General features: G+C 51.3%; 1 protein-coding gene across 1 annotated transcript in view; it reads right to left on the minus strand.

Moving 5' to 3' along the window:
* The window catches only part of LOC119696546 (bromodomain-containing protein 2-like), a 32208-nt gene extending 18673 nt beyond the window's left edge, over positions 1-13535 (minus strand). Inside the window, exons 1-2 of the mRNA XM_038126288.1 lie at positions 13405-13535; positions 4260-4560 (exon numbers count right to left, since the gene is read on the minus strand). Coding sequence (XP_037982216.1) covers positions 4260-4560; positions 13405-13433 — 330 coding nt within the window. The 5' untranslated portion in view covers positions 13434-13535. The remainder of the gene's footprint in view (positions 1-4259; positions 4561-13404) is intronic.
* Between the last annotated feature and the right edge of the window lie 1077 nt (positions 13536-14612).

Here is a 14612-nt window from a genome sequence, read left to right on the forward strand (position 1 = left end):
TTTAAATTGAGTTTAGAATCAGCCTTAAATCCCTTTTAGGATCACCTCGAAATTAACCTCAAAATCAGCTTGAAATCCCTTTAGGATCAGCTCGAAATTAACCTCAAAAGCAGCTGGAAATCCCTTTTAGGATCACCTCGAAATTAACCTCAAAAGCAGCTGGAAATCCCTTTAGGATCAGCTCGAAATTAACCTCAAAATCAGCTTCAAATCCCTTTTAGGATCAGCTTTAAATCCCTTTTAGGATCACCTCGAAATTAACTTCAAAATCAGCTTGAAATCCCTTTTAGGATCAGGTTTAAATCCCTTTTAGGATCAGCTTGAAATCCCTTTTAGGATCACCTTGAAAGTAACTTCAAAATCAGCTTGAAATCCCTTTTAGGATCAGGTTTAAATTCCTTTTAGGATCACCTCGAAATGAACTTCAGGATCAGCTTCAAATCCCTTTAGGATCAGCTCGAAATTAACCTCAAAAGCAGCTGCAAATCCCTTTTAGGATCACCTCGAAATTAACTTCGAAATCAACTTTAAATCCCTTTTAGGATCAGGTTTAAATCCCTCTTAGGATCAGCTTTAAATCCCTCTTAGGATCAGCTTTAAATCCCTTTTAGGATCAGCTTTAAATTCCTTTTAGGATCACCTCGAAATGAACTTCAGGATCAGCTTTAAATCCTTTTAGGATCAGCTTTAAATCCAGTTTAGGATCAGCTTGAAATTAACCTCAAAATCAGCTTTAAATCCCTTTTAGGATCACCTCGAAATTAACCTGAAAAACAGCTTGAAATCCCTTTTAGGATCAGCTGCAAATCCCTTTTAGGATCAGCTCGAAATTAACCTCAAAAGCAGCTGGAAATCCCTTTTAGGATCAGCTTGAAATTAACTTCGAAATCAGCTTTAAATCCCTTTTAGGATCAGCTTTAAATCCCTTTTAGGATCAGGTTTAAATCCCTTTTAGGCTCAGCTTTGAATCCCTTTTAGGATCACCTTGAAATTCAGTTTAGGATCAGCTTTAAATCCCTTTTAGGATCAGCTTTAAATTCGGTTTAGGATCACCTCGAAATTAACCTCAAAAACAGCTGGAAATCCCTTTTACGATCAGCTCGAAATTAACTTCGAAATCAACTTTAAATCCCTTTTAGGATCAGGTTTAAATCCCTTTTAGGATCAGCTTTAAATCCCTTTTAGGATCACCTTGAAATTCAGTTTAGGATCAGCTTTAAATCCAATTTAGGATCAGCTTTAAATCCCTTTAGGATCACCTCGAAATTAACCTCAAAAGCAGCTGGAAATCCCTTTAGGATCAGGTTTAAATTCCTTTTAGGATCAGCTTGAAATTAACCTCAAAATCAGCTTTAAATCCCTTTTAGGATCAGCTCGAAATTAACCTCAAAAGCAGCTGGAAATCCCTTTAGGATGAGCTTGAAATTAACTTCAAAATCAACTTTAAATCCCTTTTAGGATCAGCTTTAAATCCCTTTCAGGATCAGCTGCAAATCCCTTTTAGGAGGAGCTTTAAGTCACTTTTAGGATCAGATTTAAATCCTTTTAGGATCAGCTTTAAATCCCTTTTAGGATCAGCTTTAAATCACTTTTAGGATCAGCCTTAAATCCCTTTTAGAATCAGCTTCAAGTGACTTTTGGGATCAGCTTTAAATCCCTTTCAGGAGGAGCCTTAAATCCCTTCTAGGATCAGTTTTAAATCCCTTTTAGGACCAGCTTTAAACCACTTTTAGGATCAGCTTAAAATCCTTTTAGGATCAACTTTAGGCCACTTTTAGGAACAGCTTTAAATCCCCTTTAGGATCAGCTTTAATCACCTTTTAGGATCGGCTTTAAATCCCTTTTAGGATCAGCTCTGAATCCTTTTAGGATCAGCTTTAAACCACTTTTACGATCACCTTTAAATCACTTTTAGGATCAGCTTTAAATCCCTTTTAGGATCAGCTCTGAATCCCTTTTAGGACCTGCTTTAAGTCACTTTAAGGATCAGCTTTAAATCTCTTTTAGGAGGAGCTTTAAGTCACTTTTAGGATCAGCTTTAAATCCCTTTTAGGATCAGCTTTAAATCCCCTTTAGGCTCAGCTTTAAATCCCTTTTAGGATCAGCTTTAAATCCCTTTTAGGATGACCTTCAAACCATTTTTAGGAGCAGCTTTAAATCCCTTTTAGGATCAGCTCTGAATCCTTTTAGGATCAGCTTTAAACCACTTTTACGATCACCTTTAAATCCCTTTTAGGATCAGCTTTAAATCCCTTTTAGGATCAGCTCTGAATCCCTTTTAGGATCAGCTTTAAATCCCTTTTAGGATCAGCTCTGAATCCCTTCTAGGACCTGCTTTAAGTCACTTTAAGGATCAGCTTTAAATCTCTTTTAGGAGGAGCTTTAAGTCACTTTTAGGATCAGCTTTAAATCCCTTTTAGGATCAGCTTCAAAGCACTTTTAGGATCAGCTTTGAATCCCTTTTAGGACCAGCTTTAAATCCTTTTCAGGAACAGCTTTAAACCACTTTTAGGATCAGCTTTAAATCCCTTTTAGGATCAGCTTTAAATCCCTTTTAGGATCAGCTTTAAATCTCTTTTAGGATCATCTTAAAATTCCTTTTAGGATCAGCTTTAAATCCCTTTTAGGCTCATCTTAAAATCCCTTTCAGGATCAGCTTTAAATCCTTTTAGGCTCAACTTTAAACCCTTTTTAGGATCACCTTTAAACCACTTTTCACGCTGGCACCTGAGCCCGAGAAGGCCAAAATTCAGGCTCAGGGACAAAACCCAACCAATCCTCCCACCCAAAACCCCATAAAAAAACCCCCAAATTTACCGGTAAGCCGAGCTTAACGGCGTCCACGGGCTGGCGGAAGGGAAACTGATTCTAGGATCAGCTTTAAATCCTTTTAGGATCAGCTCTGAATCCCTTTTAGGATCAGCTTCAAAGCGCTTTTAGAATCAGTTTTACATACCTTTTAGGAGCAGCTTTAAATCCCTTTTAGGATCAGCTTTAAATCCTTTTTAGCATCAGCTTTAAATCCGTTTTAGGACCAACTTTAAATCCTTTTAGGACCAGCTTTGAACCACTTTTAGGGTCAGCTTTAAATCACTTTCAGGTTCTTTAAACCCATTTTAGGATCAGCTTTAAATCCCTTTTAGGATCAGCTTTAAATCCCTTTTAGGCTCAGCTTTAAATCCTTTTTAGGATCAGCTTTAAATCCCTTTTAGGATCAGCTTTAAATCCCTTTTAGGCTCAGCTTTAAATCCCTTTTAGGACCAGCTTTAAATCCTTTTCAGGAACAGCTTTAAACCACTTCTAAGATCAACTTTAAATCCCTTTTAGGATCAGCTTTAAATCTCTTTAGGATCATCTTTAAATTCCTTTTAGGATCAGCTTTAAATCCCTTTTAGGATCATCTTTAAATTCCTTTTAGGATCAGCTTTAAATCCCTTTTAGGATCAGCTTTAAATTAGGTTTAGGATCACCTTCAAATTGAGTTTAGAATCCACTTTAAATCCTTTTTAGGACCAGCTTTAAAATTAATCTCAGGCCTAAACAAGGACACAATTTTCACGCTGGCAGCTGAGCCCGAGAGGGCCAAAATTCAGGCTCAGGGACAAAACCCAACCAATCCTCCCACCCAAAACCCCGAAAAAAAACCCCCCAAATTTACCGGTAAGCCGAGCTTAACGGCGTCCACGGGCTGGCGGAAGGGAAACTGATTCTAGGATCAGCTTTAAATCCTTTTAGGATCAGCTCTGAATCCCTTTTAGGATCAGCTTTGAATCCCTTTTAGGATCAGCTCTGAATCCCTTTTAGGATCAGCTTTAAATCACTTTTAGGATCAGCTTTAAATCCTTTTAGCATCAGCTCTAAACCACTTTTAGGCTCATCTTAAAATGCCTTTTAGGATCAGCTTTAAATCACTTTTAGGATCAGCTTTAAATCCCTTTTAGGATCACCTCGAAATCCAGTTTAGGATCAGCTTAAACTGAGTTTAGGATCAGCTTTAAATCCCTTTTAGGATCAGCTTTAAATTAGGTTTAGGATCACCTTCAAATTGAGTTTAGAATCCACTTTAAATCCCTTTTAGGACCAGCTTTAAATCCCTTTTAGGATCAGCTTTAAAATTAATCTCAGGCCTAAACAAGGACACAATTTTCACGCTGGCAGCTGAGCCTGAGAGGGCCAAAATTCGGGATCAGGGACAAAACCCAACCAATCCTCCCACCCAAAACCCCGTAAAAAAAACCCCAAAAAAACCCCAAATTTACCGGTAAGCCGAGCTTAACGGCGTCCACGGGCTGGCGGAAGGGCCAGGCGAACTGGTGCTTCCAGAGGGCTTTCATCACCACCTTGTGCAGGTACTGCAGCTGGTTGGTGACGCGGCCCGGCTTCTTGGGGTTGGACACCTCCGGAGGAGGAGGATTGACCTGCGGCGCCGCCAGCGACGGCACCGCCGCCATGGTGGGGCTCTCGAAGCCCTCGTAGAGCAGCGAGGGTTTGCGGATGCGTTTGCCCGGCGTGGAGTCCGTGGCCAAAGCCATGAGGCCGGCATTGCCCTCGCCCAAAATCCTGGGGGAAACGGCGAGGAAAGGGTTAAAAATGAAGTTTATGGGGGGAAGAAACGAAATCGGCGCAAAAATCGCTGTTAAAACCGGTTCTAAATGCTGAAAATGGTCTGAAATCCGCAATTCCGCGGCTAAAACCGAGCCTAAACCTGCAATTCCGCGGCTAAAACTGAGCCTAAATGCGGAAACTGACCGTAAATTTGCAATTCCGCAGCTAAAACCGATCCTAAATCTCCAATTCCGTGGCTAAAACCGATCCTGACTGCTAAAACTAATCCTAAATCCGCAATTCCACGGCTAAAATCGCTCCTAAATCTGCAATTCCGCGGTCAGAACAGATCCTAAATCCGCAAGTCCGTGGCTAAAAATGATCCTAAATCCGCAATTCCGCGGCTAAAACCGATCCTAAATCTGCAATTTCGTGGCTAAAACCAACACTAAATCCGCAATTCTGCGGCTAAAACTGATCCTAACTGCTAAAACCGATCCTAAATCCGCAATTCTGTGGCTAAAACTGATCCTAAATCCGCAATTTCACGGCTAAAACTGATCCTAAATCCGCAATTTCGTGGCTAAAACCGATCTTAACTGCTAAAACTGATCGTAAATCCGCAATTCTGTGGCTAAAACTGATCCTAAATCCGCAATTCCGCGGTCAGAACAGATCCTAAATCCGCAAGTCCGTGGCTAAAACTGACCCTAAATGGTGAAGTTGACCCTAAATCCGCAATTCCGCTGTTAAAACCGCTCCTAAATCCGCAATTCCGCTGATAAAACCGCTCCTAAAGCCGCAATTCCGCTGTTAAAACCGCTCCTAAATCTGCAATTCCGCTGTTAAAACTGAGCCTAAATGGTGAAATTGACCCTAAATCCGCAATTCCGCGGCTAAAACTGATCCTAAACCTGCAATTCTGCGGCTAAAACCAATCCTAACTGCTAAAACCGATCCTAAATCCGCAATTCCGCGGCTAAAACTGATCCTAAATCCGCAATTCCACAGCTAAAACCAATCCTAAATCCACAATTCAGCGGCTAAAACCGATCCTAAATCCGCAATTCCGCGGCTAAAACCGACACTAAATCCGCAATTCTGCGGCTAAAACTGATCCTAACTGCTAAAACCGATCCTAAATCCGCAATTCTGCGGCTAAAAGCGATCCTAAATCCGCAATTCCGCGGCTAAAACTGATCCTAACTCCTAAAACCGCTCCTAAATCCGCAATTCGGCTCCAAAAATCCCCATTTTCCCGCCTTCCCTCAGGCCCAAACTCCCGGAATTTGGGGCAGCAGATCCCGAGGATCCCAGGCTGAAATTCCCGAGGATTTCACCCCCGAATCCCGGCAATCTCCAGCACAGAACCCCAAAGGTTTTGGCCGCAAACTCCCGGGAATTCCGGCCTCGGCCGGCGACGGCGCCGGCGCCATGGTGGGGCTCTCGAAGCCCTCGTGGAGCAGCGAGGGTTTGCGGATGCGTTTGCCCGGCGTGGAGTCCGTGGCCAGAGCCATGAGGCCGGCATTGCCCTCGCCCAAAATCCTGGGAAAAACGGGAATGAAAGGGTTAAAAATGAAGTTTCTGGGGGGAAGAAATGAAATCGGCGCAAAAATCGCTGTTAAAACCGGTTCTAAATGCTGAAAATGGTACGAAATCCGCAATTCTGCGGCTAAAACCGATACTAAACCTGCAATTCCGCGGCTAAAACTGAGCCTAAATGGTGAAATTGACCCTAAATCCACAATTTCGCAGCTAAAACTGATCCTAAATCCGCAATTCCACAGCTAAAACTGATCCTAAATCCGCAATTCTATGGCTAAAACCGATCTTAACTGCTAAAACCGATCCTAAATCCGCAATTCCGCCGCTAAAACCGATCCTAAATCTGCAATTCCGCTGCTAAAACTGATCCTAAATCCGCAATTCCACAGCTAAAACTGATCCTAACTGCTAAAACTGATCCTAAATCCGCAATTCCGCGGCTAAAACCAATCCTGACTGCTAAAGTTGATCCTAAATCCACAATTCCGCGGCTAAAACCGCTCCTAAATCCGCAATTCCGCCCCAAAAATCCCCATTTTCCCGCCTTCCCTCAGGCCCAAACTCCCGGAATTTGGGGCAGGAGATCCCGAGGATCCCAGGCTGAAAATTCCCAAAATTTTGATCGTGAAATTCTGGGAATTTCAGGTAAAAATTCCCGAGATTTTTGGCCGTAAAATCCTGGGAATGTCAGATAAAAATCCCAAGGAATTTTAACCCAAAACCTCCTGGAATTTCAGCCAGAAAATCCGATTGTTTTCCATGAAATCCAAGGAATTTTAACCAAAACACCCGGGAATTTCCACCATAAAATCAGGACATCAACCCCAAGGATTTGGGGACACCAATTCCTAAAATTTGGGGACATCAATCCCAGGGATCTGGGGACATCAACCCCAAGGATTTGGGGACATCAATCCCAAGGATTCGGGGACATCAATCCCAAGGATTTGGGGACATCAACCCCAAGGATTTGGGGACACCAATCCCAAGGATTCGGGGACATCAACCCCAAGGATTTGGGGACACCAATCCCAAGGATTCGGGGACATCAATCCCAAGGATTTGGGGACGCCAATCCCAAGGATTTGGGGGGATCCAGGATTTGGGGACCCCCAGGACACCAATCCCAGGATTTTGGGGACCCCAAAGACGCCAATCCCAAAGATTTTGGGGACATCAATCCCAGGGATTTGGGGACCCCAAGGACACCAAGGATTTTGGGGACATCAATCCCAGGGATTTGGGGACCTCCAGGATTTGGGGACCCACAGGACACCGGTCCCAAGGATTTGAGGACCTCCAGGATAAAAGTCCCAAGGATTTGGGGACATCAATCCCCAGGATTTGGGGGCCTCCAGGACACCAATCCCAAGGATTTGGGGACATCAATCCCAAGGATTTGGGGACCTCCAGGACACCAATCCCAAGGATTTGGGGACATCAATCCCAAGGACTTGGGGACACCAATCCCAAAGATTTGGGGACATCAATCCCAGGGATTTGGGGACACCAATTCCTAAAATTTGGGGACATCAATCCCAGGGATTTGGGGACACCAATTCCTAAAATTTGGGGACATCAATCCCAAGGATTTGGGAACATCAACTCCAGAGATTTGGGGACATCAATCCCAAGGATTTGGGGACACCAATCCCAGGGATTTGGGGACACCAATCCCACGGATTTGGGGACACCAATCCCAGGGATTTGGGGACACCAATTCCTAAAATTTGGGGACACCAATCCCAAGGATTTGGGGACATCAATCCCAGGGATTTGGGGACAACAATCCCTAAGATTTGGGGACACCAATCCCAAGGATTTGGGGACATCAATCCCAAGGATTTGGGGACACCAATTCCTAAAATTTGGGGACATCAATCCCAAGGATTTGGGGACACCAATCCCGAGGATTTGGGGACGCCAATCCCAAGGATTTGGGGACACCAATCCCAAGGATTTGGGGACACCAATCCCAGGTATTCGGGGGGATCCAGGATTTGGGGACACCAATCCCAAGGATTTGGGGACATCAATCCCAAGGACTTGGGGACATCAATCCCAGGGATTCGGGGGGATCCAGGATTTGGGGACCCCCAGGACACCAATCCCAGGATTTTGGGGACCCCCAGGACGCCAATCCCAAAGATTTGGGGGGGATTTAGGATTTGGGGACACCAATCCCAGGATTTTGGGGACCCCCAGGACACCAATCCCAAAGATTTTGGGGACATCAATCCCAGGGATTTGGGGACCTCCAGGATAAAAATCCCAGGGATTTGGGGACCTCCAGGATTTGGGGACCCCCAGGACACCGGTCCCAAGGACTTGGGGACCTCCAGGACACCGATGCCAAGGATTTGGGGACATCAATCCCAAGGATTTGGGGACATCAATCCCAAGGATTTGGGGACATCGATCGCCAGGATTTGGGGATCCCCTTTTTTCCCAGGGCTGACCCCTGGGTGACCCCAGGACTGTCCCCAAGGGCACGACCCCGGTGACAAGGACGGGGTGACCCCGGTGACACCGCCGGAGTCCAGGTGTCCCACAACGTCACTGCCACAATTTGGGGGTCCCCGTGTCACTGTCACAACTTGGGGGTCCCCATGTCACTGTCACAGCCTGGAGGTGACAATGTCACAATTTGGGGGTGACACTGCCACAATTTGGGGTCCCAATGTCACTGTCACAGCCTAAAGGTGACAGTGCCACAATTTGGGGGTCCCCAGTGTCACTGCCACAGCCTAAAAGTGACAGTGCCACAATTTGGGGGTGACGCTGCCACAATTTGGGGGTCCCAATGTCACTGTCACAGCCTAAAAGTGACAGTGCCACAATTTGGGGGTGACGCTGCCACAATTTGGGGGTCCCAATGTCACTGTCACAGCCTAAAAGTGACAGTGCCACAATTTGGGGGTGACGCTGCCACAATTTGGGGGTCCCAATGTCACTGTCACAGCCTAAAAGTGACAGTGCCACAATTTGGGGGTGACGCTGCCACAATTTGGGGGTCCCAATGTCACTGTCACAGCCTAAAAGTGACAGTGCCACAATTTGGGGGTGACGCTGCCACAATTTGGGGGTCCCAATGTCACTGTCACAGCCTAAAAGTGACACTGCCACAATTTGGGGGTGACACTGCCACAATTTGGGGGGGTCCCAAGGTCACTGTCACAGCCTAAAGGTGACAGTGTCACAATCTGGGGGTCCCAAAGTCACTGTCACAGCCTGGAAGTGACAGTGTCACAATTTGGGGGTCCCCATGTCACTGTCACAGCCTAAAGGTGACACTGCCACAATTTGGGGGTGACACTGCCACAATTTCGGGGTCCCAAGGTCACTGTGACAGGAAGGGGGTGACAATGTGACAATTTAGGGGTGACCCTGCCACAATTTGGGGTCCCAATGTCACTGTCACAGCCTGAGCATGACACTGCCACAATTTGGGGTCCCAATGCCACTGTCACAGCAAGGGGGTGACAATGTCACAATTTAGGGGTGACACTGACACAATCTGGGGTCCCAAGGTCACTGTCACAGCAAGGGGCTGACAGTGTCACAATTTGGGGTCCCAATGTCACTGTCACAGCAAGGGGGTGACAGTGTCACAATTTGGGGGTGACACTGCCACAATTTGGGGTCCCAATGTCACTGTCACAGCAAGGGGGTGACAGTGTCACAATTTGGGGGTGACACTGCCACAATTTGGGGTCCCAATGTCACTGTCACAGCCTGGAGGTGACAGTGCCACAATTTGGGGGGTCCCAATGTCACTGTCACAGCCTAAAGGTGACAGTGTCACAATTTGGGGGTGACACTGCCACAATTTGGGGGTCCCAACGTCACTGTCACAGCCTAAAAGTGACAGTGCCACAATTTGGGGGTGACACTGCCACAATTTGGGGTCCCAACGTCACTGTCACAGCCTAAAGGTGACAGTGCCACAATTTGGGGGTGACACTGCCACAATTTGGGGTCCCAACGTCACTGTCACAGCCTAAAGGTGACAGTGTCACAATTTGGGGGTGACACTGCCACAATTTGGGAGTCCCAACGTCACTGTCACAGCCTAAAGGTGACAATGTCACAATCTGGGGGTGACACTGCCACAATCTGGGGGTCCCAATGTCACTGTCACAGCCGGAGGGTGACAGTGTCACAATTTGGGGGTGACAGTGCCACAATTTGCGGGTCCCAATGTCACTGTCACAATTTGGGGGTGACAGTGTCACAATTTGGGGGTCCCCACGTCACTGTCACAGCAAGGGGGTGACAGTGTCACAATTTAGGGGTGACCCTGCCACAATTTGGGGTCCCAATGTCACTGTCACAGCCTGGGGGTGACACTGCCACAATTTGGGGGGGTCCCAATGTCACTGTCACAGCCTAAAGGTGACAGTGTCACAATTTGGGGGTGACACTGCCACAATTTGGGGTCCCAAGGTCACTGTCACAGCCGCCAGGTGACAGTGCCACAATCTGGGGGTGACACTGCCACAATCTGGGGTCCCAATGTCACTGTCACAGCCTGGAGAGGACACTGACACAATTTGGGGGTGACAGTGCCACAATATGGGGTCCCAATGTCACTGTCACATCAAGGAGGTGACAATGCCACAATTTGGAGTGACACTACCACATTATGGGGGTCCCCAGTGTCACTGTCACAGCCTAGAGGTGACGCAGGCCAAGCATGGGGTCCCACGGTGACACTGCCGCAATATGGGGTCCCAAGGTCACTGTCACAGCCTGCAGGTGACAGTGACACAATTTGGGGGTCCTACAGTGACACCGCCGCCATTTGGGGGTGACACTGCCACAGCGTGAGAGTGACACTGCCACAATTTGGGGGTCCCATGGAATCGCTGTCACCGCCTAGAGGTGACAGTGTCACAATTTGAGGGTGACACTGCCACATTTTGGGGTCCCAATGTCACTGTCACAGCACAGGGGTGACACAGACCCAATTTGGGGGTCCCACAGTGACACTGCCACAGTTTGGGGTCCCCATGTCACTGTCACAGCACGGGGGTGACACAGACCCTGCAGAGGGTCCCCATGTCACTGTCACAGCACAGGGGTGACACAGACCAAATTTAGGGGTCCCATGGTGACAATGCCACAATTTGGGGTCCCCATGTCCCTGTCACAGCATGGCATGGGGGTGACACAGACCCCGCAGAGGGTCCCCATGTCACTGTCACAGCGTGGGGGTGACACAGACCCCGCAGAGTGTCCCCATGTCACTGTCACAGCCTGTGAGTGACACAGACCCCGCAGAGTGTCCCCATGCCACTGTGACAGCATGGAGGGGTCCCACAGTGACACTGCCACAATTTTGGGGTCCCCATGTCACTGTCACAACACGGGGGTGACACAGACCCCGCAGAGGGTCCCCATGTCACTGTCACAACACGGGGGTGACACAGCCACAAGGCAGGGGTCCAACAGTGACACTGCCACAATTTGGGGGTCCCCATGTCACTGTCACAGTGTGGGGGTGACACAGACCCCGCAGAGGGTCCCCATGTCACTGTCACAGCATGGGGGGGTCCCACAGTGACACTGCCACAGTTTGGGGTCCCCATGTCACTGTCACAGCACTGGGGTGACACAGGTCCAGCACAGGCACTCCACGGTGACAGCCACAATTTGGGAGTCCCCATGTCACTGTCACAGCCTGTGAGTGACACAGACCCCACAGAGGGTCCCCATGTCACTGTCACAGCACGGGGGTGACACAGACCCCGCAGAGGGTCCCCATGTCCCATGGGGGTGACACAGGTCCAGCATGGAGGTCCTACAGTGACAGCCACAATTTTGGGGTCCCAATGTCACTGTCACAGCACGGGGGTGACACAGGTCCAGCACAGGCACCCCACAGTGACACTGCCACAATTTGGGGTCCCCATGTCACTGTCACAGCCTGTGAGTGACACAGACCCCGCAGAGGGTCCCCATGTCACTGTCACAGCATGGGGGTGACACAGACCCCGCAGAGGGTCCGCATGTCCCATGGGGGTGACACAGGTCCAGCATTGAGGTCCATAGTGACACTGCCACAATTTTGGGGTCCCCATGTCACTGTCACAGTCTGTGAGTGACACAGACCCTGCAGAGGGTCCCCATGTCACTGTCACAGCATGGGGGTGACACAGCCACAAGGCAGGGGTCCCACAGTGACACTGCCGCAGTTTGGGGTCCCCATGTCACTGTCACAGCACGGGGGTGACACAGACCCCACAGAGGGTCCCCATGTCCCTGTCACAGCACGGGGGTGACACAGACCCCGCAGAGTGTCCCCATGGCACTGTCACAGCACGGGGGTGACACAGACCCCGCAGAGGGTCCCCATGTCCCATGGGGGTGACACAGGTCCAGCATGGAGGTCCTACAGTGACAGCCACAATTTCGGGGTCCCCATGTCACTGTCACAGCGTGGGGGTGACACAGACCCCGCAGAGTGTCCCCATGCCACTGTCACAGCATGGGGGGGTCCCACAGTGACACTGCCACAATTTCGGGGTCCCCATGTCACTGTCACAGTGTGGGGGTGACACAGACCCCGCAGAGGGTCCCCATGTCACTGTCACAGCGTGGGGGTGACACAGCCACAAGGCAGGGGTCCAACAGTGACACTGCCACAATTTTGGGGTCCCCATGTCACTGTCACAGTGTGGGGGTGACACAGACCCCACAGAGGGTCCCTATGTCACTGTCACAGCACGGGGGTGACACAGACCCCGCAGAGGGTCCCCATGTCACTGTCACAGCCTGTGAGTGACACAGACCCCACAGAGGGTCCCCATGTCACTGTCACAGCACGGGGGTGACACAGACCCCGCAGAGGGTCCCCATGTCCCATGGGGGTGACACAGGTCCAGCATGGAGGTCCTACAGTGACAGCCACAATTTCGGGGTCCCAATGTCACTGTCACAGCACGGGGGTGACACAGACCCCGCAGAGGGTCCCCATGTCACTGTCACAGTGTGTGGGTGACACAGACCCCGCAGAGGAACCCCATCTCACTGTCACAGCATGGGGGGGTCCCACAGTGACACTGCCACAATTCTGGGGTCACCATGTCACTGTCACAGCACGGGGGTGACACAGGCACAAGGCAGGGGTCCCACAGTGACACTGCCACAATTTGGGGGTCCCCATGTCACTGTCACAGCGTGGGGGTGACACAGCCACAACTCGCGGGTCCTACGGCGCTCCCCATCCCCAGCCACCAACACCCCCAAGCTCCCCACTTCCCTCGCCACCGCCACGCGTGTCCCCCGTGTCCCCACGCCGCCAGCACCTACTTGCTCTGGGGATTCACATTCTGCAACATCCCGGCGGCTGCTGCTGCGTGCGCGGCCCTCGGGCCCGCCCGGCCTTCGTCTCCTCCTCCTCCTCCTCCTCCTCCCGCCGTCTCCTCCGACGAGCCCCCCACTTTGCCCGGCCAAAGCTCCTCCGCTGCCGGCCCGGTCGGGGCCCGTCCAGCGTCAGCGCATCGCCGGTACTTGGGGAGGGGGGTCTTGCCGGGAGCCCCCTCCCCGTTGCGAGCTCCTCGAAGCGGCGGCGGAGGGAGCCGGGCTCGGCCTCACATCCACGGGGCGCGGCGAAAAATGGCGGCGCGCTCTGAGGGGATGCAACGGGGGGCACACGGTGACGGCAGGATGAGGGAGGTTGGGAAGGGGGGGGGATGGTTCCTTCGGAGCCTCACCGGACGCGCCGAACGCGGCGCGATCCGCTCGATACAACCCCGGCCGAGTCGCTGCGAACCGCCGGCGGCCGCGGCAGGCAAGGAGGAGGAGCGGAGCCGCGCTCCGAGCGGCGGATGACGGCGGATATCGGCGGGAGCTCAGCGGCCGCGCTCCATCTTGGCTCGCTGAGGGGAAGGGGGGGGGTGGCGGGAGGGAGGAAGGTGGTGGAAGAAGCCGGGCGGAGGCGTCCCCCTCGCCGCCGGTGGCCGCAGGCAGGGGTCGCTGCGGAGGCCGGGGAGGGTCCGGGGAGGGTCCCGGAGCCCTCCGGGACGGCGGAGGCGGGGGATGGAGCCGGGTTGGGGCCGCCCCCCGCGCGCGCCGGGCCCGACCCGCTCCGTCCCTTCGTCCCCGCGAAATGGCGCCGCTCGGCCTGCCCCCGCCCGCCCTTATATAGACGACAGCCGCCCCGCCATTGGCCGCCGCGCCCGCTGACGTCACCCAACCGCCCCGCCCCGCCCCGCCGCCGCTTCATTGGGCGGAGGCAACGGCGGGCGGCGGCTCCCATTGGCCGCGCGCCGCGTCAATTAAGGACGGGGCTCCCCGCCCCTCCCGGCCTTCCGCCCACCGCCCCACCCGACGCGCGCGGCCGTCTCGGCGCGGATTGGCTGGCGTCTGCGCCCCCCGCGCGCTTATTGGCCGGCGGGTCACGCGGGGGGCGGGCTCAGCCGCCGATTGGCGGCGGCGCTCCGGGGGGAGGAGGGGGGAGGCGAAGGAGGAAGAAGGGGCCGGCAGGCGCCATCTTGAATGGCGGCGGCGGCCGCGGC

The sequence above is a fragment of the Motacilla alba genome, unplaced genomic scaffold, assembly GCF_015832195.1.
Source record: "Motacilla alba alba isolate MOTALB_02 unplaced genomic scaffold, Motacilla_alba_V1.0_pri HiC_scaffold_34, whole genome shotgun sequence".
Lineage (NCBI taxonomy): Eukaryota > Metazoa > Chordata > Aves > Passeriformes > Motacillidae > Motacilla > Motacilla alba.